The 21688-nt window shown below is 32.2% G+C and overlaps 1 protein-coding gene across 1 annotated transcript in view; it reads left to right on the top strand.

Moving 5' to 3' along the window:
* The window catches only part of LOC126735716 (nuclear anchorage protein 1-like), a 178206-nt gene that overhangs the window by 2362 nt on the left and 154156 nt on the right, over positions 1 to 21688 (top strand). The window contains exon 2 of the mRNA XM_050439795.1: positions 1193 to 1325. Within this exon, the coding sequence (XP_050295752.1) occupies positions 1193 to 1325 (133 nt within the window). The remainder of the gene's footprint in view (positions 1 to 1192; positions 1326 to 21688) is intronic.

The following is a 21688-nucleotide window of genomic DNA, read 5'->3' on the forward strand; positions in this document are numbered from 1 at the left end:
ATCATATAAGAATCCTGTCATTTTGAAGTAAATTATGGATGGTGTCCTTAGGGGTGTTAAGTTTTGGTGTGATGCTAACAGCTTGATATTTAATATTACAAAAATAATTATCCTAAATTTTATAAGTAATATTAAAAATGTTGCTACAGGGAACACACAATAAAAACATTTGGATCAGTGCACATTTTTGGGAGTTTACATTGCCAATAGATTAAAGTTTGAGTCTCATATAGGTACTATGCCTGTTGCAGGTCTATTGAGGTTGTTACGCTGGAAGAACTGTGAGAATCAAGGTCGGCTTTATCGTGACAAGAAGTGTTTAATTTACATTAGTTGAAGCACTTAAGATATGGGATTTGTTTCTGAATCTCTCATATTCAGTGACACTCATCAACTCATTTTTTTATGCTACAGAAGAGAGCATGCTGTCTATTTAACCTGGCTCCTAGAAACTCCTCCAATTATATTTTGTCAGTAGTGGGATTTGGATTTTGACGTGTATTTTTATTATTAAAACAATCTGTTTTATGTATAGAAAACATAATGCTACAATTTTGCACCCAATACTAACCCATTCAGGTTTGACTAAAAGATCTGTCATTTACAGCAAAAAATTTTATAATCATTTGCCTCTCAGGATCAGGCAGCTTCATAATTACAAGAGGTTCAGTATTGTTGTTAAGAAGTTGCTTGTGTAAAATGCATATGACATAATACATCAGGTCGATGACTACTTAAAGTGTACATTTTAGCATTAAGGTATCTATTTTCAGCCATATATCATTTTACGTTATATAATATTTTAATATCTAAATATTTATTACCTACCTATATATTTAAACCTATGTATATATTTTAACGTTCTACACGTGAATATGTTTTAATTTAATCAAATAAAACGGAACTGTCAAGTCGGTAGAATGGCGCCATCTTGATAGTTCCAGCTGTCAAGAAGTAATATTATCTCATTCCTCGGTTACAAAATCAAAATGCTGTCAAATAAGCGCCATCAAAAACAATTCTAACCCTAATTATAAGTAACAACATTTTTATCACTTTATAGTGACAAACTAAATTTTAAATAAGCTGCCATTTTGTTTCGCAGCCCCAGTACTCAGTGATAATTCAAACATATTCAACATGCAACTATCCGCCATTTTTATCTCAACTATATAAGTTTAAATACTTTTAGGTGAACCCAACCCAGATCTGCTGCCCCCCAGGTTTCGAGACGAGGGGGCCCAATGTGTCACGTTTCCTGAAAATAGCTGCGCTATCCTTAAAGCGGAATTATACGATATTGGACGAAACACCGAAATTTCATGGTAAGAGATAATTAAAGTCCAAAATGCTTGGACTATAAACTTCATACATATTTCCATCTCATTCTAGCATGGGTTAGATTGGACCAGAGATTGTCCATATTTGACGGTATCTTAGGCCGGTTAATTAAGAAATTAAGTTAGACATTTACAATTAAATTGATTTTTGTAAGATATGTTTCTAGAATACGTATATATTATGGGAAAAAGAGGTAAACACAATTAATTTGGTTCACTGAATTTGCTGTAATGGTTTATTAAATTCCATACCGCTTGGACTATAAACTTTAAAAGTGGTTTTATATCCCTAAATAAAAGTTAGACTGAAGTCGTGGTTGTCCATGATGATGGTGTCTTAGTGCACTCATGTTAGAACTTAAGATAATAATTTTCGATATTAGACAATTTTTTTTAATAAAATGATATAGTATCTACTTAGTCTGTTTTCTCTAAAGAAATTGTAATAACATAATGTCCATTAAGATCAGAAAATCTCATCAATTACATATTAGATCATTTCCAAAACAATTCCTTCAAACATATATTAATGCATTTTCGAAAATATAACCATCAGACATGTTTCCCGTAGTGACCGTGATAGTTTTGGCATGTTTTGTTCTATTTTTCGAAGCTGTTTTGTATTTGCACGGTTTATTTTTGGCAGTATGACAGGCTAATTCTCCGCTTCGCAGATATTCATTGATTTAAACTAGAATTTTCGTCGTAAAATAGCGATTAAAACACATATTAACGTGGTTAATTTTATGAGGTTTTTACACAGGGACCATAATGTTTTTATTATAGTTAAAGGTTAGGAATTAGACCAGAAAATATTTAAAATGGTTGCTGTTTGCTGTCCAAAAAATGTTTTTTCTGGTTACAAATATATAAAATTACTGTTTGTTTTGGTATCACTTTAATGACAAATGTTCAATATGGAAATTAAGATTTTAATTTTTGTTGATTTTTTTCTTAAAAAATATATATGTTTTAATATATATTTAATTAAGGGAAGAACATTTAGGAGAGACATTTAATTTTTTTAATCACTTCCAGTTTGACTCTTGAAATTACTCCTTTTAACTTTTTTAAATAGGACTCCAAAAAACTTTAGTTATGAGTGTTTGGGCTTTAATGACATGGCCCGTCACATTAGTTTGACAAATAATGGCTCCTGGTTCAATGACATAATTTATTTTACACTTTAAAGTACAGCATAAAAAGAAATCGTAATGCTAAATATAATGACATAATTATGTTGTTTTGCATACGGCCGTCAACACAAAAAGACACTGAAGGCAACAGTGTTGCTAACTTATATGTTGGACATAATAGTACAAGTTCCCACAAAACAATGGTACAAATGATACAAAAATAGTAATTTTTTTATTGGACAAATGTTTGTACCATTTACGGTAACCAAAGATACAAATGGAATATACTAAAAATACACATAACTTTACACTACTTCCCTAAATCATAATAATAAAAGAAAGAACTTATTAAAATATAAACCTTACAAATTATCCTACATAAAAATAAATAAGCAAATATAAAAATAAATCTATAATTAAAATTAAAAATTAGGAATATTAATGCAAATTTCATCATATTCGACATATTCACTTATTAAAACTTATTAAATCGTTAAGATTAAGCAGGTTGTCACAAAGGCTTGTCATCTTTTTTTTTGTGGTCATACATTAACTGCCCCATTTTTAAACTCATGTTCTTGGTAGGCTCAAAATTAATACTAACATTATGGCAATTGCCTCGTTGCAGTGCCATAAAACAAAGCAAGCAATACTAACATTTTGATTAAAGGATCCACAGTTGTAAAGGGAAGGTATAAAATCAACAAATTTTTATGTTCTGCTATAAAATCAACAAATTTTTAATTCTGCATTTGCACCGACAATATTATGAGGATTGGAAGTATGTGACGGATCAGTAGAAGATGCAAAGAACTTAGAGAAAAGCTTGAAGTCTCTTGAAAATTTGTATTTTCACATTATACTGATTTGCCTGATGATTCTTAAGGACTTGTATGGGTCTGCATGATTATTCTTTCGCTTTTAGGGTTAGTAACATTTTCTTTAGCATTCAGGGTTGTTATTTATTTTTTAAATCTACCGTTTATTTTTTCAACACGAAAAAAAAAGCTATGGCGCTAATATCGTACATTTTTAAAGATTTTTACGCATATGCAAAAATAATAGTATTTTTAGCGTACTAGTACGGATTTGAATAGTACATAGTACATTATGTTTAATACTAGTACACATATTATTATATTGGCAACACTGATTGGCGGTCTCCTCTCCTGATTTCTAGTTTGCCAATGAGAGCATAAGATCGGCCTAATATGTCCATATAAGGAAGTTGTTTATTTGCGGTGTTCTCAGAAATTGCGACTGATCTGATATTAGTGGAACGTGTAAAATGATTTGACGTTATAAGTTCGACGTTATCAATATTGGTAAGTTGGGCCTTAACAATGAGTACCATCTGAGTACAATGACTTCACATGCCCACTTTTGACATAACTGACAAAAAATACAAGATTTAATCTATTTATCATATTTTTAGAAATTACTCAACTTTTTCAAATCTAACGAGGGTGGGGCATTATAATTCTCAAGTGAATTTTTTTCACTGATAATTTTATACCATATACTTAGCACTTTATAGCACTTATTCAATTGTGTCTTTAATATCAGTAAATCCCCGAGAAATGGCGAATGCGCCGGAAATTTCAGAAGGACCCAGCTCTGAAAAACTTAAAATGGCGGACGGGCGCCATCTTGGAAAAATGAATAATGATTTTTTTGCATAAAAATAATAATTTAAATGCGAAAACCATCTTGGACAAAATAACTGAAAAGTGGGTGCGTAATAGTGGGTGTGTAACTTGCGAGGTACCATTTTAAAGGCTCTATTGAGTACTTCTAAGTAGTGACGTAAAGTAAACGCCTACTCAGTAGATCCTTTTTATCGTTAGTTTTTTTCCAAGATGGTGATCAGGCATTTTTAAGTGTTAAAAGTTACCGCGCCTAAATTTAGTAAATTAAATTATTTTACCTATTTTTAAGTGAAATTATTTTTTTTAAACAGAATACACTGACACAAAAGGTACTCGAGTATCAAAAAGCGCCAGTGCTACGAAGGTGTCTGTGGATATTTTTATTAAAGCTCTGCAAGTTGTATTATTCGGAGATGACGTGCTTCGGAAGTTGATTCCATAGGCTTCCACTTCTTTAAAAGGAGCCCCTATGTAGCGATGTTCTAGACGTCTGCAGATGCACTAGATATTCATAAGTCGCACCCGCCTAACCAGTACATCTTGCATGTATAGCTCTAGGTGGAATAATATTGGCTAGTTCGGAAGAGCATTGATGGTATTATATAAAAACGAGTCAAGCTCGCCACTTTCATTCTATCCCCAAACTGTCCAAGCTTCTTTCTAGTTATATCTTGATGTTCTATAAGAGGTATGACTCTCTTCTGGATAGAATGAAGCAGCTTTAAAGTGTGTTTGGGTGCAGACCTCCACATGTGAGAGCAATACTCAAGAGATGGACGAATCTGAGAGTTGCCAAGCAATAAAAACTACTGCGGTGTATACAACTTTTTCGTTTTAAAGACATACCCAAATTTTTGAGGAGCTGCTTTAGCTATTCCCGCTATTTTGCGTCCAACCTTCACACCTAACAAGTGAACTGACGAAGACAGCGGCAAAGTAAGCCCTAACATAATAAGGCTTGGGGCGTCAGAAGCAGCCTTTGTAAATGCAGCAGCTTGAGTCTTAGCTACGTTAAACTCAATCAGATTGCACTTACCTCACTCCAAGGTCGGCATTAATAGTTGCTATCTGGCAATCCCTATGGCATTGGGTATCGACTGATGTCATCTAATTGAGCGGCTTGAAGGAGGACACCAATATACTCTCATCAGCAAAGCTGTAAATTATATTGGAAGTTTTATCAAGAAGTTTATTAATATACGTATAACAGGATGAGGGTAGGGACAAAATACATTCTGCATGTGTCCATCAATGACAAGCTAAATGTATCGGTTCTCGAGGAATCTTCCAATCCAGGCAACGAGAGTTGGTGGAAAACCATAAGAATACAGTTTTGTTTAAGAGGTTTTTATTCCGGACCTTATCGAATAGTTTTGAAATATCCAGATTCACCACCAGCACCATATTTCTCGATAGCCTCGGTTCAAACATGCATTCCAGTAGACCTGCATTTTCAAAAATTATACTGACAATTACTAATGATGTTGGTCCAGGTATTTCATATGATGGTTGACAAGTTTCCTGTCTCCAGGGAACAGACTTCTTCTTTATAAAAAAGAAAGTAATTTGCATAATGGTGGTGTCAGAACTATCTCTCATTTTCTTAATACTATTAGAGAGAATTTCATCAAGGTCCGTGGTTTTATTAGTATTTAAGCGTTTTAGAACTTCTTCAAGATTTCTGTAACGAAAGACTATCTCTGACATCGAAGAAACCTTTTTCGGCAAAGGCAGTGATGGTTTGTCTTGTTAATTTCTTCCAGGAAGTTGCGGTCACTTTCCAGTTTTTCCAAGGAATTAAATGGTCATTTTTCAATTTCTTCATGAGTAATATCTTATTTCTTCTAGGCAATTGAAGTCTACGTTTAATTTACTGAACCTAGCTCGTTATTTCTCTCAGAAAAACCAAGAAATTGCGTTTTTTGAACTTTCAGGCAGAAAAATGTTCTAAAAAAATTTAATAAAAACGGCTTGGAATAAATGGAATGAGAAGAAATAGACATTTTGGCGCCTGATATAAAAAATTGAAATATTGAAAATGGTTCTAATTAAAGATGTAAAACGTGAAAACCGACCATTTTATGTCTAGATAGATAACAAAATATTGATATCTTCAGGTAGAATTACTTTTTTTTTTGAGGAATATTTGGGATATTTTGGCGCCCAACATGTAGTACTGAACATTTAAATATCATTAAATTTTATTTGTTTAGGTAACTAAAATTAGTGAGAAAATATTTATATCTTTAGGTTCAATTACATTCTTGTAAGAAAAAATAAAATTTTGAGAATATTTCAAAAGAAAGATGTAAAATGTGAAAATCGATTTTTTTTTGCCTAGACAAGTAAATTTTTTTTTTGAGATATTTTGGCGCCCAACATGTAGAATTAAAATTTAAAAAAATCATTTTTTTTGTTTAAGTAGTTAAAATTTAATTTTTTTCTCAATAGTTCCCTGGAACAACTCATTTAATTTTATCTTCCAGACAGTAAAAAAACTTCTAAAAAATTACGTTGCCTTTAAGGCCTTTCTGCTGTTTAACATCAAATTCCTGGAAGAACTATGAAGTCAAAGGAATGACCTCAAAAGCCTGGAATAAAATAAAAAATTACCTCAAAAGCCTGGAAGACGTAAATTACGACTTTAGCTGCCTTTAAGGAATGACTCGAACTACTTGGAAGAAGTCTGCACTTATTCCATTATTTTAATAAAAAGTTTAATTTTATGAGAGCATCAAGATATTTCTCAAATCCTTAGACATTATAGTATCAGACCCAGTGGTAGACATATAAGTCTACAGTATAACGTGAACATGTGACCCAGCAAGTCCTTTATTGAGTCACGGTTTGCTGTCTGAAGAGCTTTTTAAGGTATTCGGAATATAAACCTATCAAAATCACCTCTGAAATCTCGCTTGCAAACGCTGAAGGATCATTGGTCTTGAAATAGACATCATTCCAAGGAAATGAAAAGAGGAAATTTTTTAAATGTATCTCCAGTTGGCTGATCTATAATGCCAAATTTTACGCGGCATTGGTCAACCCTAGGCTTTCATTTCTAGTTGGCTTATTGCGGTTATTTATTTATGATCTGATGTTCCTAGTGATGCATGTACGGTAATATTGTACGAATCAGGATGCGTCGCGAGAAACAGATCCAGGAGGCTAGCAAAGTCTTAAGCTTAAGCTTCTGATTAGCCCCTCATTATCAGTTTTTTTAAAATATATCAACCACTTGATATTAAGGACGTTAAAATCTCCCGTAATAATACTTTCTGCACTTACATTGTTTGCTTACAGGTCGTCTATTTAGCAGCAAGGTCGGTGAAAAGCCTTTTATAGTGTCTATCGCTGGTTGGTCTGTAGAGGATAATTATGTAGTTCTTTTGATTGTTATTTTGAAATACATAAACATCGAACCCTGGGGATTCCAGAGCTTCTTCCTGTTGGCCAGAAATATCGTTTATAAAGAAGACGTCGATCCCGAAGTTGGAGGTCGTATCCAGGATACAATATATAAACCTTGGTTGTTTACGACTTCACTTTCGTCTCTGCTGCGTGTTTAGACCTTCCTTTGTGTTATAAAGTATGTTAAGGAATTCATTTTGACCATCAATCTATATAATAGTATATTTGTCTCATTAAATGGAAAATGTAAAAATTTTTTTTTTCTATTTGGAATTTTTATCAAGAAATTATGCTTATTTCTTTGACTTACCACATAAAAAACTGATCAAATTTTTAAAATTAAGTTCCAAGTTAAGTATCGAAAAAGAAATAGCATCATTCGAAGAAACTAAAATCGGATGAATTAACATGTTATTGGAAAATGGAGAAGGATCGAATAAAGAAAAGAAAAGAGTTGAGACACATGAATTTCGGAGTTGCCAGAATATTTTTATAAAATAATTAAACCAGATTTATTCGGAACAAAACCTTTAATATTATGTTAGCAGAGTGCGTTCGGCATATTTCAAATCATCATCAAAGTTAACATAAGATAATAATTATCATTTTGCTCTGATATCTGGTTTGATTATTTTGTACAATCCTTCGAGCAACACAGCCACTTCCCTCTTTAAGAAATATTTTTAGAAAAATTAATTCAATGGTGGTTTCTAAAAGATCAAGTTGAGTTGGTCTACTAATTTGGGTATCGAATTAAAAGATGACAAATTTTAAGATATTTCTTCTATTTGGCAAAAATAGCAACTGCGCCGTTTAATATGCTCTCTACAGGTACTCGACAGGAAATATATGACGTTACAGTCAATTAAAATTAAGGTGGCAAATAATAAATAGTGAAGAAGCGAAAAAGGAAATTGGAAATGTCGAAAAACCTCCTGATTCTCCATTATTTTGGAATGACATAAGTGGCACACTGTACGATGTTTCGTCGTGCAGGTCAACGAATCTTCCGGAAATATGGTCAGCCGAGTATATAAGGAGCCGCGTCGCCGCTGGGGGGCAGTTTAGTACAGTACAGTTCGGAATATTGGCGCGATATTTAAACCTGACATAAATAGTAGTAAATAAATAAAATAAAAATAAATATTAGTTGTAAGTGATCCTATTTAGTATTCTAAGTGTTTAATTAAATTAGTTGAGTATTTTCGATTGCTTTAATTCACACCTAATGAACGGAAAAAAACCCTACGCTATTTAAAGAAAAATCGAGAAAAAGTCGTATGGAAAAAATCAAAATCTGGATAAAACTTAAACATAACTTACTAATAATAAAATAAAATAAAATAATATTAGTTCAAAGTATATTTATTCTATAAAAAATAGCTCCTATAAAATATCCTACAAATTAACTCCATAAATCGGGCAATAGGTCACGTAAAAATAATCCAACTTAAGTATACCCACTAATTATTCAACATAAAGCTGCATCTCAACTCCAAAAATACTCTCATTTTCTCGTTCATCCTTTCACATCGTTTTGTCTCTTTCTACGGCGTCGCGACGCTAATGCAGCGTCGGCTATTTTCAAAAAAGCTGCTGGTCAGTCGTCGGGTGACGGGGGGTCGTAGCCGACGTGCGCCTACAAAATTCCTTAAAAAAAATTTGTTTTTTTTTTTGGAAAAAATTTCGAAAAGTACGTGACATCAGATCGGCGGGGTATATTATTATATTGGTGCGGTGTATGTTTGAATGTGTGATTTTCGGGGATTTACTGAATTATTTTGTTAGGGAATTTTGTATTTTTAGTTTCGAATTGCGGAAGTTAGAGGTTTAGGTCATATAAGAAATAATTGTTAATACTTACCCACCAATCGATGCCCGATCTAAAAAATAAGCTCTAAATGTTTTGCACCTAGGTCGGTTTTTACGGATTTAAACTTCTGTAGTAGTATGTTGTGTTCAGTAAGTGTGTTGTACTTAATTAATTTTAAAACCTCAACGTATTTTTAAACTACAGAAGAAAGCTGTTCGTTATTCACTGAGACTAAATATTAGGACTCGTAAGGTCCTTGTAAATACTGGATATTTCCTAATTGTAACTAATCTCAGGTTCTTCAAGTTCACAGAAACAATATTCAAAAAATTATCCAAACCTTTGTAAGCCCCTGTACTAAATATGTAATTTCTCAAACTTGACATTTTAAGGTAAAAAACGGATTTTTTTTTAAAGTCATGTACTTCACTTTTTACTTGGTTTCTTAATTTAAATCATCTGAATCATTCCAATTGAAAAAATATTAATTCTTTTGATTTGAAAAAAGCATTATTTTTTTTGAAAAATTAAAAATTTTCATTTTTTCATTAAAAAATGCTTATTCAACCTTCTCACAGGACAACAAAAACTAACTAATGACGTCAGAGCTTATATTTGAAGCCTTATAGGCAGCGTATTGCCAAATGGTGAGAGGATCAATTTCGGTAGTATCCGACAATCACTAATTAAATTAAAGCGAGTTTCAAGTTCTAGCAGCTTAATGAAACTTCGATTTTATTTTTTTTATATACAAGAATAGGTTCAGCTGAGTTAGCCACTTTCATTGGGTACCAAAGTAGAAAGAGCAAAATTGAAAATTTATGATTTAGTTTCTTCTCGTTTATGACAATAATGGCAACTACGCGGTACAATATGCTTTCTACACGCCTCTGAGGATCACATGATATGAGGTCATTTAAGGTGACGCGCCAAATTTAAATTTGTTTTGTTTTAGAAATCTTAGTTTAGGTTTTCTAGTTACTAATATTAGTATCTAGTAAGTAATTGATTTTATTTAAGTTATTAGAATTTTAATAAAAGCCCTTTTTGAATCTTCAAGAGAATCCATGAACACTAAAGTTAATAGTCCAGTTGCTTTCTTCAACTGCTGGGTGTCGTCAAAGTACAGCAACTTTGAAGCATGCTTGTTTTTTTTAAACTAAATCTGTGTTTAACAAATTCTGAAAAAAAGTATTTGTGCTGAGCAGACCTTGAAACAAACTGTCAACAACAATGTATTCACTCCCTATAGTATCCAGACTACTCACGGTGTTGTCAAATGTTTTATAGGATATGTGCTGCATATGAAACATTTGATATCCAGCCCTATTGTAGGCCAATAAAATCCAACCTCGTCAATAATCTCATGGCGTATATTTCGCGTAAGTCATAGAGACAGCACATAAATCGAAATATTGTAAATCTATCTGAAATAGAAGTCTGTCAATTTCTAGAAAGGTGGTTTAAGAAAATTCGTTTCTTTATCTTTTTTTTCCTATAGGGTTAGGTTGGGTAGCGTTGGTTTACTGGTATCATATAAAAAAAAAATTTAGTACTTTTTTTCGGTTTGGCAATATCGGCAACACCGCGATTTATTGTACCATATACATCTCTTCCTGGATCTTGAAATTTGAATTTAAACGCAAAGTCGCTTCCTGGTCTAGATACAGTTTGTCGGTGTTGCCAACAAGTATTTTATAAATTATATTGTTTTATTTTGACTAGAATTCGTCATATTTTCTTTAAAAAATGGATTTTCAACCCTCCCATGAGTCAATACAACATAAATAATTACCTTATAGCGTTGTTACAGCAAGGCTTATAGACAGCACATTAAACCAAGGTATTGCGCCAAATGATGAAATACTACATTTTTTTATTGCTTGAAAATCAATATTCAAACTACTACTTATTTCTAAAATTATAAATCTAGAAGATTCGTGAATATTCGATATATTTTTTTTGCTCATATACGAGATAAAGATCATCTGGAGTGGTCTATTTTAGTTTGGTATCACATTAAGAACAACGAAATTCAATAAATTTCTTGTATTTGGCAATAAGCTTCGGTTCAATGTGCTGTCTGCACACCTTTCTGGATTATATGTGACGTCGCAGCGATTTAAGAAATCCCGCGAAATTTGAATTCAAATATAACTTCGCTTCCTAGTATCTAGATGAGTATCGGTGTTGTCAATATTGGCAAGTGTTTTATAGATTATGTTATTTTATTTTGACTAAAATTCGTCATTGTTTATTTAAAAAATTGATATTCCACTCTCCTATAGGTCAATAGAACCAACGAATGACCTTATAGGGTTGTAAGAGCAAGTTTACAGACAGCATATTGAACCACGGAGTTGTTGCCAAATGTTTAAAAAATTAATTGTAGTTTCTATAATGAATGTAGAAGCTTCATAAATTTTCGAATTAATTTTTTTTTAATTATGTACAAGATTATGTCTGGGTTGATCAATTTAAGTTAGGTATTACATTCAGAGTAACGAAATTCATTACCTTTCTTCTATTTGGCAATAATGACAACATTGTGGTTCAATGTGCTGCCTTCACAGTTGCACACCTTCCTGGATGTATGACGCCACAGCCAATTAAGGCCACGTACGAAATTTTAATTTAAATAATTTTTTTTAATTCGTTTAGTTTTAACAAAAATTGATTTTTTTCGAAATCAAACTAAGTATACCGGCGTCTTATTTGGGTCACCTAGATTACGAAAACACCGGGTTATAACAGGATACGAGCAGAACTAAGGGAATGAGAGCACTTTGAAAATCCAGAAAAAGTCGTTTTCGACGTCCGTTTTTAAGGCCAAAAATGGGCATTAAAAATGCCATATCTCGGCTATCGTAAAAGCTACGACCTTGCGGATGGTCTCGTTGGATTCAGAATGACGAAACTAAGACAAAACCGTTGGAATTTTCCCGATAGCTCCCATAGAAGCCGAGATATCGACCTTCAAAGTTTGGAATTTTTCATTTTTCGGGTATACCCCCCCGTATCGAATTTTTTCACCAAAAATTGATTTTTTTCGAAATCAAACTAAGTATACCAGCGTCTTACTTGGGTCACCTAGATTACGAAAACACCGGGTTATAACAGGATCCGAGCAGAACTAAGGGAATGAGAGCACTTTGAAAATCCTAAAAAAGTCGTTTTCGACGTCCGTTTTTGAGGCCAAAAATGGGCATCAAAAATGCCATATCTCGGCTATCGTAAAAGCTACGACCTTGCGGATGGTCTCGTTGGATTCAGAACGACGAAACTAAGACAAAATCGTTGGAGTTTTCCCGATAGCTCCCATAGAAGCCGAGATATCGACCTTCAAAGTTTGGAATTTTTCATTTTCGGGTATACCCCCCCGTATCAAATTTTTTCACCAAAAATTGATTTTTTTCGAAATCAAACTAAGTATACCAGCGTCTTATTTGGGTCACCTAGATTACGAAAACACCGGGTTATAACAGGATACGAGCAGAACTAAGGGAATGAGAGCACTTTGAAAATCCTGAAAAAGTCGTTTTTGACATCCGTTTTTGAGGCCAAAAATGGGCATCAAAAATGCCATATCTCAGCTATCAGAAGAGCTACGACCTTGCGGATGGTTTTATTTTGACTAGAATTCGTCATATTTTCTTTAAAAAATTGATTTTCAACCCTCCCATGAGTCAATACAACATAAATAATTACCTCATAGCGTTGTTACAGCAAGGCTTATAGACAGCACATCACCAAGGTATTGCGCCAAATGATGAAATACTACATTTTTTTATTGCTTGAAAATCAATATTCAAACTACTACTTATTTCTAAAATTATAAATCTAGAAGATTCGTGAATATTCGATATATTTTTTTTGCTCATATACAAGATAAAGATCATCTGGAGTGGTCTATTTTAGTTTGGTATCACATTAGGAACAACGAAATTCAATAAATTTCTTGTATTTGGCAATAAGCTGCGGTTCAAGGTGCTGTCTGCACAGTGTACACCTTTCTGGATTATATGTGACGTCGCAGCGATTTAAGAAATCCCGCGAAATTTGAATTCAAATATAACTTCGCTTCCTAGTATCTAGATGAGTGTCGGTGTTGTCAATATTGGCAAGTGTTTTATAGGTTATGTTATTTTATTTTGACTAAAATTCGTCATTGTTTATTTAAAAAATTGATATTTCACTCTTCTATAGGTCAATACAACCAACGAATGACCTCATAGGGTTGTAAGAGCAAGTCTTATAGACAGCATATTATAGACCACGGTGTTGTTGCCAAATGATTAAAAAATTAATTGTAGTTTCTATAATGAATGTAGAAGCTTCATAAATTTTCGAATTAACTTTTTTTAAATTATGTACAAGATTATGTTTGGGTTGATCAATTTTAGTTAGGTATTATATTAAAAGTAACGAAATTTTTTTAGTTTTTTCTAGTGTACTTTTTGTCTTGATTTGAGAGCGCAAAAATTTATTTATTGGAATTTTTAATTTAATTAAGGATTTTTTTTTAATAAAAAATCCTTAAATATAATTATTTAAACTGTGTCCTAGCATTAAACATCTCTTACATTTCATGTGAAATAAGAAGGAGAATTCTGAGAGTAAATGAATAAGCAATATGGAAGCTTTCAAATCGTTCTTAATTGCCTTAAAGGTGGTGTTAAATTGTTAAAACATTAATAAAGAATAATCAGCAAAAAAAAATATATATATATAAAAAATATAAATATATATATGTGTTAAATTAAGGTTAAATCGATGATAGCCGCTAAAAAAACATTCATTGCTTTCTTTAACTGTGTCATCACATCATTGGTGGGAGTTGTTAGTTTATGTCATTGGATATTTTCTAAAATCTAACATTTTATCTAAAATATGTAGGAAAATTATAAATGGAGATGGATGAAGAGCGGGATAAGCGTTTTAATGTTGAAATTAAATCTTACATCTTAAATATCACCTTGGCATATTTGTGGAAACACATTCCGAAATCATAGTATAAATGTCAAATAATTCGACCCAGTTTAATGAAGAGGCGGGTTCGAACACATTTTCAAATATTTAGAGATAAATTGAACATAGGCGATGATTTAGGTATTTTTAAGCTCTTAAATAACTAGCTGTTTATTTAACTTTCACTAAAATAACTTCGAGCATTTAAATAAACAATTGAATAATATGGCTGCTTTCCCCTTTATGAAACTTTTCAACAATTATATATATTTTTTATCCCACTAACTCCCTTGGCCAACATCCCAAACTGAGTAGACCTTGACTTTCGCAACGTCAACTAATAAATAAAAATAGCTGAGAGAGGTTAGAGGTGTTTCGTGAGAGTTTACTAAGGATTTTAAGAATGACATTATCGGACTTCGTTCCACGTGATAGTAATTATTGTAGAATCTACCGGTATAGGTTGTTTAACATTAGTGAGTGATGGGACAGAAAGTGAGCAGCTGTTGTAAGTGCTCCTCGGATAAAGGGCGTCATCTTGCTTGTTGTGAAAGCACTTCACAAGGGTAAGCATTTTTTGATAGTGAGGGATGACTACTTATGAAGTAGCTTATAGGTAGATTTATAAACGATGATGTCCAACGTGATCTATAGTATATTTTTCTGTTGTAGCAACAGTTTAAATTGACCAATCAAAATGTTATTTTCTCAATATTTTAGCCCGTCATTTAGAAAAAGTTTGGCGTAAAAAAGTCAGGCAATAGAACTAAGGCAAAAGCAATACAATAACCCAATATTAATTTTTTTAAATCGTCAAACTAATATAGTTTTGAATGTTAAGTTTCGGTTTCGAACTTTTCGGATTTTATTTCAACTTTTTTATGAGAGTTACGCGACTTTTGCTTTTTCTAGTCACTGGTGCCGTCAAGTTTATAAATCTACCATCGAAGCGAAATAACAATTTTTATTACAGTTTGAATCAACTTATTTTGCATTATTATTATTAATTAAGTACGAAAAACCTCATCTCGTAACCATTTTTATATATCCTAGGCTGAGAGTATAATATAAGAATTGGCATTGACCTATTTTATATGTCATCAAATAGGCAAAGAGAGTGTTGGTCGATTATTAATGATTTTAGACATTGTCATAGAAAAGTATCTGAACCGGAGTTAAGACCTGACATTTTAAACGACTATTATTATGATATCTTGCTCAAGGGCATTTGTAGTAACATTGATCCCTTACACTATCTTCAACAAGTGTCGGTTGAGCATTCATTTTTCTTTCATTCTGTCGATCTTACCGAAGTAAAAAATGAAACCAAACGCCTAAAAAACCATAAATCATCTGGAGCTGATGGGATATCTTCGGGGTTGTTACTCTTTTTGCCTGATTCAGTCTTAAATGCTTTAGTTTCTGTCATAAACAATTCTTTACATATTGGCATTTTTCCTTCATGTTTAAAAGAGGCAGTGGTTATCCCTCTTCATAAGGGTGGAGACTTGGATCAGCCTTGTAATTTCCGTTCCATTTCTATTTTGTCTACTCTCTCTAAGATAGTTGAAAAACTTGCAAAAAGCAGAATTTTGTCCTTTTTACATCATAATGGCATTTTGTCTGCAAATCAGTTTGGATTTCAAGCGGGTAAAGGGACTCATGATGCTGTTTTTAGCTTTTTGGAGAGCGTCTATGTGTCCTTGAATTCTGGAGAGTCATCGGCGGCAGTGTTTTGTGATCTAGCCAAAGCATTTGACTGTGTGGATCATGGAATACTGTTATCTAAGCTCGATAAATATGGTTTTAGGGGCGTAGCGTTGCGATGGCTTGACTCCTATCTATCAAATCGTACTCAGAAGGTTACAGTGTCTGGGCGTTTGTCTGCTTCTAGATCCCTAAAATGCGGCGTTCCCCAGGGTTCAGTGTTGGGACCACTGTTATTTTTACTGTATATGGATGACTTGTGTACATTGAAACTGCAGGGGAAGGTGGTTCAGTTTGCTGATGATACCACCATACTATGGAGCCATAAAAATTCTGATTATATTAAGACTTGTATCCTTGAAGACCTTCAGATTTAATCTGGGTAGTGTACTTCCAACAGGCCTGTGTTTAATGTAAGAAAGACGTCTATTATGGGGTTTAAGTGCGATGTTCAGGGTCTGATGTTTGGCGAAAATTCCCTCTTGCAGAATAAAGAGTGCTGCAAGTTCCTAGGAATTACCATCGATGGTCGCCTTCGGTTTGAAGATCATATTTTACATTTAGCTGGGAAATTATCTTCTGGATGTTTTGCAGTAAGAATGGCAAAACAAGAGCTGGGAAGGGTGGTTGCACGTTCAGTGTACTTTTCACTTATTGTATCTCATATTCGGTATGGCTTGCCTTTTTGGGGTTTAACCAATAAGGGGCTACTTAACATTTTCTTTGTTATTCAAAAAAAGCAGTTAGATACCTATGTTCTGCTAAGTTAAGAGATTCTTGCAAACCCCTCTTCGTTTCTGAAAAAATCCTAACTCTTTTTTCACTCTTTATCTTAGAAACAGCTGCTCTCACTCACGAAATTCCCAAACTACCCTTTGACACTGGCCATTTGACTCGTCGTGTAAATGATGTTCCCGTACCTATTATTACGTCTTCCCTTACCAAAAATTCATTAATTTACATAAGTAAAAAAATTTACAATCATGTTCCTCTATGTGTTACACATATATCGGATGTTAAGAAAATTAAAAGAGAATTAAAGACGCTTTTATTGGCTAAGGCATATTATAACCTGGATGACTTTTTTAATGATAGGTTTTAACCTTGGACATGTTGGAAAGTTTTTTTTCCTTTTTTCTTCTCTAGTTTTGTCAACAAGTTTACCTTTGTTTAGTAATTGATTGTTTTATTTAGTTATCTTCAATTCAAGTATGTTCAAAAAGTTTGTCTTCTTGTGTTTAATTTTGTTAATTGTTTTGTCAATTTTTGAAATTGTATTTTTGTTTTGTTTTTTTAGCTTGTATATAGGATGCTTGTACATAAGATTATTCTTACGTAATATAGCACATTTTTTTTCTTTCTTTATTTCTATTATTTTACTATTTTAAATGTTCTGTTTTTTACTAAATACGTTACAAACTCTACACATTAGAATACCTGTCTTAATGGTATACAGGATATTCCTTAAAAAAGTAAATAAGAAATATTACCTTAATAGTTAAGGAGGTTGTTCATGGGCCCAATTAAAATAAAAGGCCCATGAATGTCATAAAAACCATTTTTTTAGTAATCTAAGATAGTACTGTAGACATCCCTATGAAATACGGCACATGTCTTGTATGCATCAAGATGTACCGTCTGATGTACAAAAATATTTATTTTCTCTACCAATGGCGTCTGTATTTTTGAAAAAGACTATTAAGATAAAAAATATTTTATTAAATCTTCATGAATTTTTTAGCAAAATTTATCTCCTGATTATTGCTCCTGATCTTTATTTGCTCGACGCATCATTTTCCTTTAAAAAAATAACAATCGTTTTACTTCATGACAATGCTTGTTCATTAGCTTGTTGCTGCTTATTCGACCGCTGAACTAGTATGTGCGATATAAAATGTTGTTGATGCTGATTATTTGACCGCCAGTGCGATATTTTTGTAATATTTTAACATGATTTTATAACACTCTTTTGTATTGTTTGAACTATTTTAAATATACAGTTGCTTTGGTGTAAAATCGTTCACCAAAGCAATTCTTAAAAGTAAGTTTTTTTTTAATGGAACGTCCTGTATATTTTACTAAATTTTTACTCTTTATTTAATTCTAAGTCGAAAATGATTACTACACCATACGTGAAATATTGATGGTTTTCGAAATAAGTTCCTCTAACAGAACGACGTAATATGTGGCTACAACAAAATGGTGCACCACCTCATAACTCGCAGATTGAATCTAATTTCCTTCACAATATTGAGTTAATAACTATACACGATGTAGTTACCATCTCACGTTTACCTGTACTATATTATCATAAGTGTATTTAATGTGTGTTATTGTACTTAAAAGGTCTGATGATGCCGTAAGGCGAAACTCGTAACCAAATTAATAGACGCTACATTTGTGAGACTACTAGAGTTTATTTTTCTCCTTTCCTCGAATTTTTGGGACTTGATGATAGATTTGGAAGGTACTGGATCGGAAATAGAAGTCCTGTCAGGTAGTCAGCCCGGTCACCTAACTTAACACCGTTAGATTTTTTCTTGTGTAGATATTTAAAGGGACAAGTTCACACTGAATAGCTAAGAAATTTGGAGGATTTAAAGAAGAAAATTACACGTGTTTGTAGAGCAATTCGGGAAGAAGTAATATGAAGAGCCTGTACCACTATGAGTTAATAAAAAAGTACGAACTCTGTCAAACCGAGAAGGGTCAGCTGTTTGAACATTTATTATAAGATTTTTTATTCTTCTAGTTTTATAATCGTTTTTACCTGTTTTAATAGTGTAGACGCATAGTATATTATATATTTTTTATGCAGAATTTAATGAAGAGCAAAAATTTGGTAAAATATTTATATATAAAATATTTTAATTATACAGGGCTTTCCATTTTAAGAACCGTACTTGACAATGAATACTTTGTTTTTGAGACAACAAACAAACAAACAAACTCTTTTTATCTTAACTTCTTTTCATATCATATACAGGGGCGAAAAAAAATGGTGTGTAAATAGAGTTGGAACACTCTGTATAGGGGACTGTAATATAATATCTAGGGGCTCGTTATCAGGTATTTTTAATTATATTTTTTTAAATATCGAGAAATTTAGCATTGGTCTCTAAGTATCCAAAAGATAACAGTCAACCGGATTATTCCTGATTATTCAACCACCATCTTGAGATATGAAAAAAAATTTTAAACAGTTTTTATTGGTTTTCCAGAAGGCGTTTGTGCACGAAGGAAAACCGAGAAAAATTTCCAGATATCACATACGTCATTGGACATCAAACAAATTAAAATCAGTTTAATGACAGTGTTTTCATACTGACCATTATTTTCCCACGTGGAATATTTTACAGATCACACAAACATGACTGCTTGAACTGTCATCGACTGAAAGCATTTACAAACTAATTAAACAAAAAACCGAATGTAATAAAAATGTATGATCCAAATTGTGAGGGAAAAAACATTTATTACCAGCAGTAATGTAATTATCTTGCCAGGATAAAAAGGTCAGCCTCATTAAGCAGATCAAGCAAGGGCACAAGGTTTATAATAAGAATAAAGTCAAAATAAAGTCTTTGGTGAAGTTAAGTTAAGATCCATTGCCCAGTAACGCACTTAATTTATATCTTATACAATTGATCCTCTTATTAATTAACAATAAAAAGAAAAAAATATATGCATAGAAAAATGAATGTATTCAGTATCACCCATAATAATGCCATGGTAAAAAATGGCGAATTAATTATTAATAATACTAACACTATTTATAAAATTGTTCGAAGTGACCACCCTCCTTTAATAGGTATGCTTTCGCCTGTCTACGCATGAAATTATCCAGACGGTAAAATATTCCCGGTATATTTCGGATAGTTTCATACGAGTCTATTCGCTCTCTCTCGAGTTTTATACACTAGAGTCTTAAGATACCTCCATAAAAATAAATAAAAAACTGTTGAAATCAGGAGGTCTTGCTGGCCATTGATGAGGTTAACGATTAGCTTAATGGTTTCGGACCAATAAACTGAAATGGAACAACATGTCTATGAACAAAATTTTTAACTAAAACTCCGGATTTTACACTGATAGATTTAGTTTACACGCTGTGGAAAATGTCTGGTAAATAATGCCGGTACTTATGACAAATATTCACATTTCAAGCGATCTTCCATTATTCATCTTGGGATGTTCTTCGATTTCTTGAAACACTACGTCCTCAATTAGAGGAGATTAATAGGAGCTCTGACGGTTGAAGGACTTTTCTTGAAACTATCAGTTTGGTAAGTCAGTATTAGGATACCTTTTCTGATAAATGTGTTTAGCTTCATTAGCGTCACCGGGGCCATATACGTAATGCATTGGCGCCATTTCCGCATTTGTAAGATTAACCATATTTACTGAAAAAAACAACAAAAATTACAGTTAAATTAACTTCAATATAATACCCTTAAAAATCAAATAAATTACGCTGCCGTGCGACTTTTTTTTACCAAAACTTACCTTAAATCACCAGCTACTGACATTATTAAAAACGACATTTATGCCAGGATAATTATAGAGGTATGTTTTCAAACATTATTAGTCAGTACTACACTATGAAGCAATTTTAATTATTCCAATCAAAAACAGTGCATCTAATAAGAAAAAAATCAAACGTTATTAACCCATAATATATCTTAGATTATAAGTGTTTTGATAGACACAGAATATTATTCAGTAAGAATAATTATATTATAATTCATAAAAGCATTACTCAACAAGTCTAATAAAATTATGCATATTTGGAAAAAACATCAAATAGAAAAAAAAAACATCCGGAATAATTAGTAATCTTAAATGAATTAATATACGATGCTCCATTGTAATAAAATTAATGTTTAAATATTTCATTTCTATGCCATGGAATTGACGGAATATTCCTTCTTCGTATTGCATTGTCAATAAAAGTAGAGTTGACATTAACATTGCCGAGGCAAATCCGTTTTAGTCACTTTAAAATTAAGTACATATTCTGTATTTACTTGTCATATAAAAACTTTTTTATAATGTAATTATTATAGTTATTAAAATTTAATATATTTTTTAACTTTTCCACCCAGTATTTCAAAAGTTAAGAAGTTTAGGATATACATCTCCTCCTTATATAACAGCACGTCTTGAAGAAATTACTTGTAAATATTAATTATGTTTTTTAATAAGGTATTAAGTAATATAGTGCTTATTGGGCAATTAATTAAAACCCCAACTAGTTCAACTCCATGGCAGATATTTGGCAAAAAAAAAGAAGAAAATTTTTTTGAGCTGATACATTTCTATTTTTATTCAAAAAAAAACAAACATCTACCTCAAAAATGCATAATATTATTGCAACTCTATTGACCCAAAAATATCCAACATATTTTCGTAAGTCAATATGTTCCAAATTCAGAAACCCATCTGGCGTTAGTATTTACTCTGATCCAGTAGCGTATCAACCGACAATCAATCCTTTAGTTCATCTTTATCATTATATATTATATATTTTTCTTTTAAATAAAAATGAAATAAATATAACATGCGCCTTCTGCGTCTCAGATAAAGCGTATAGGCCAATATTGTTTTAAGCTAAATCTAGATAGACCATACTTATTAAATTCTAATTTTAAAATAGATCTTTGGTAT

Source organism: Anthonomus grandis, chromosome 4 (assembly GCF_022605725.1).
Source record: "Anthonomus grandis grandis chromosome 4, icAntGran1.3, whole genome shotgun sequence".
NCBI lineage: Eukaryota > Metazoa > Arthropoda > Insecta > Coleoptera > Curculionidae > Anthonomus > Anthonomus grandis.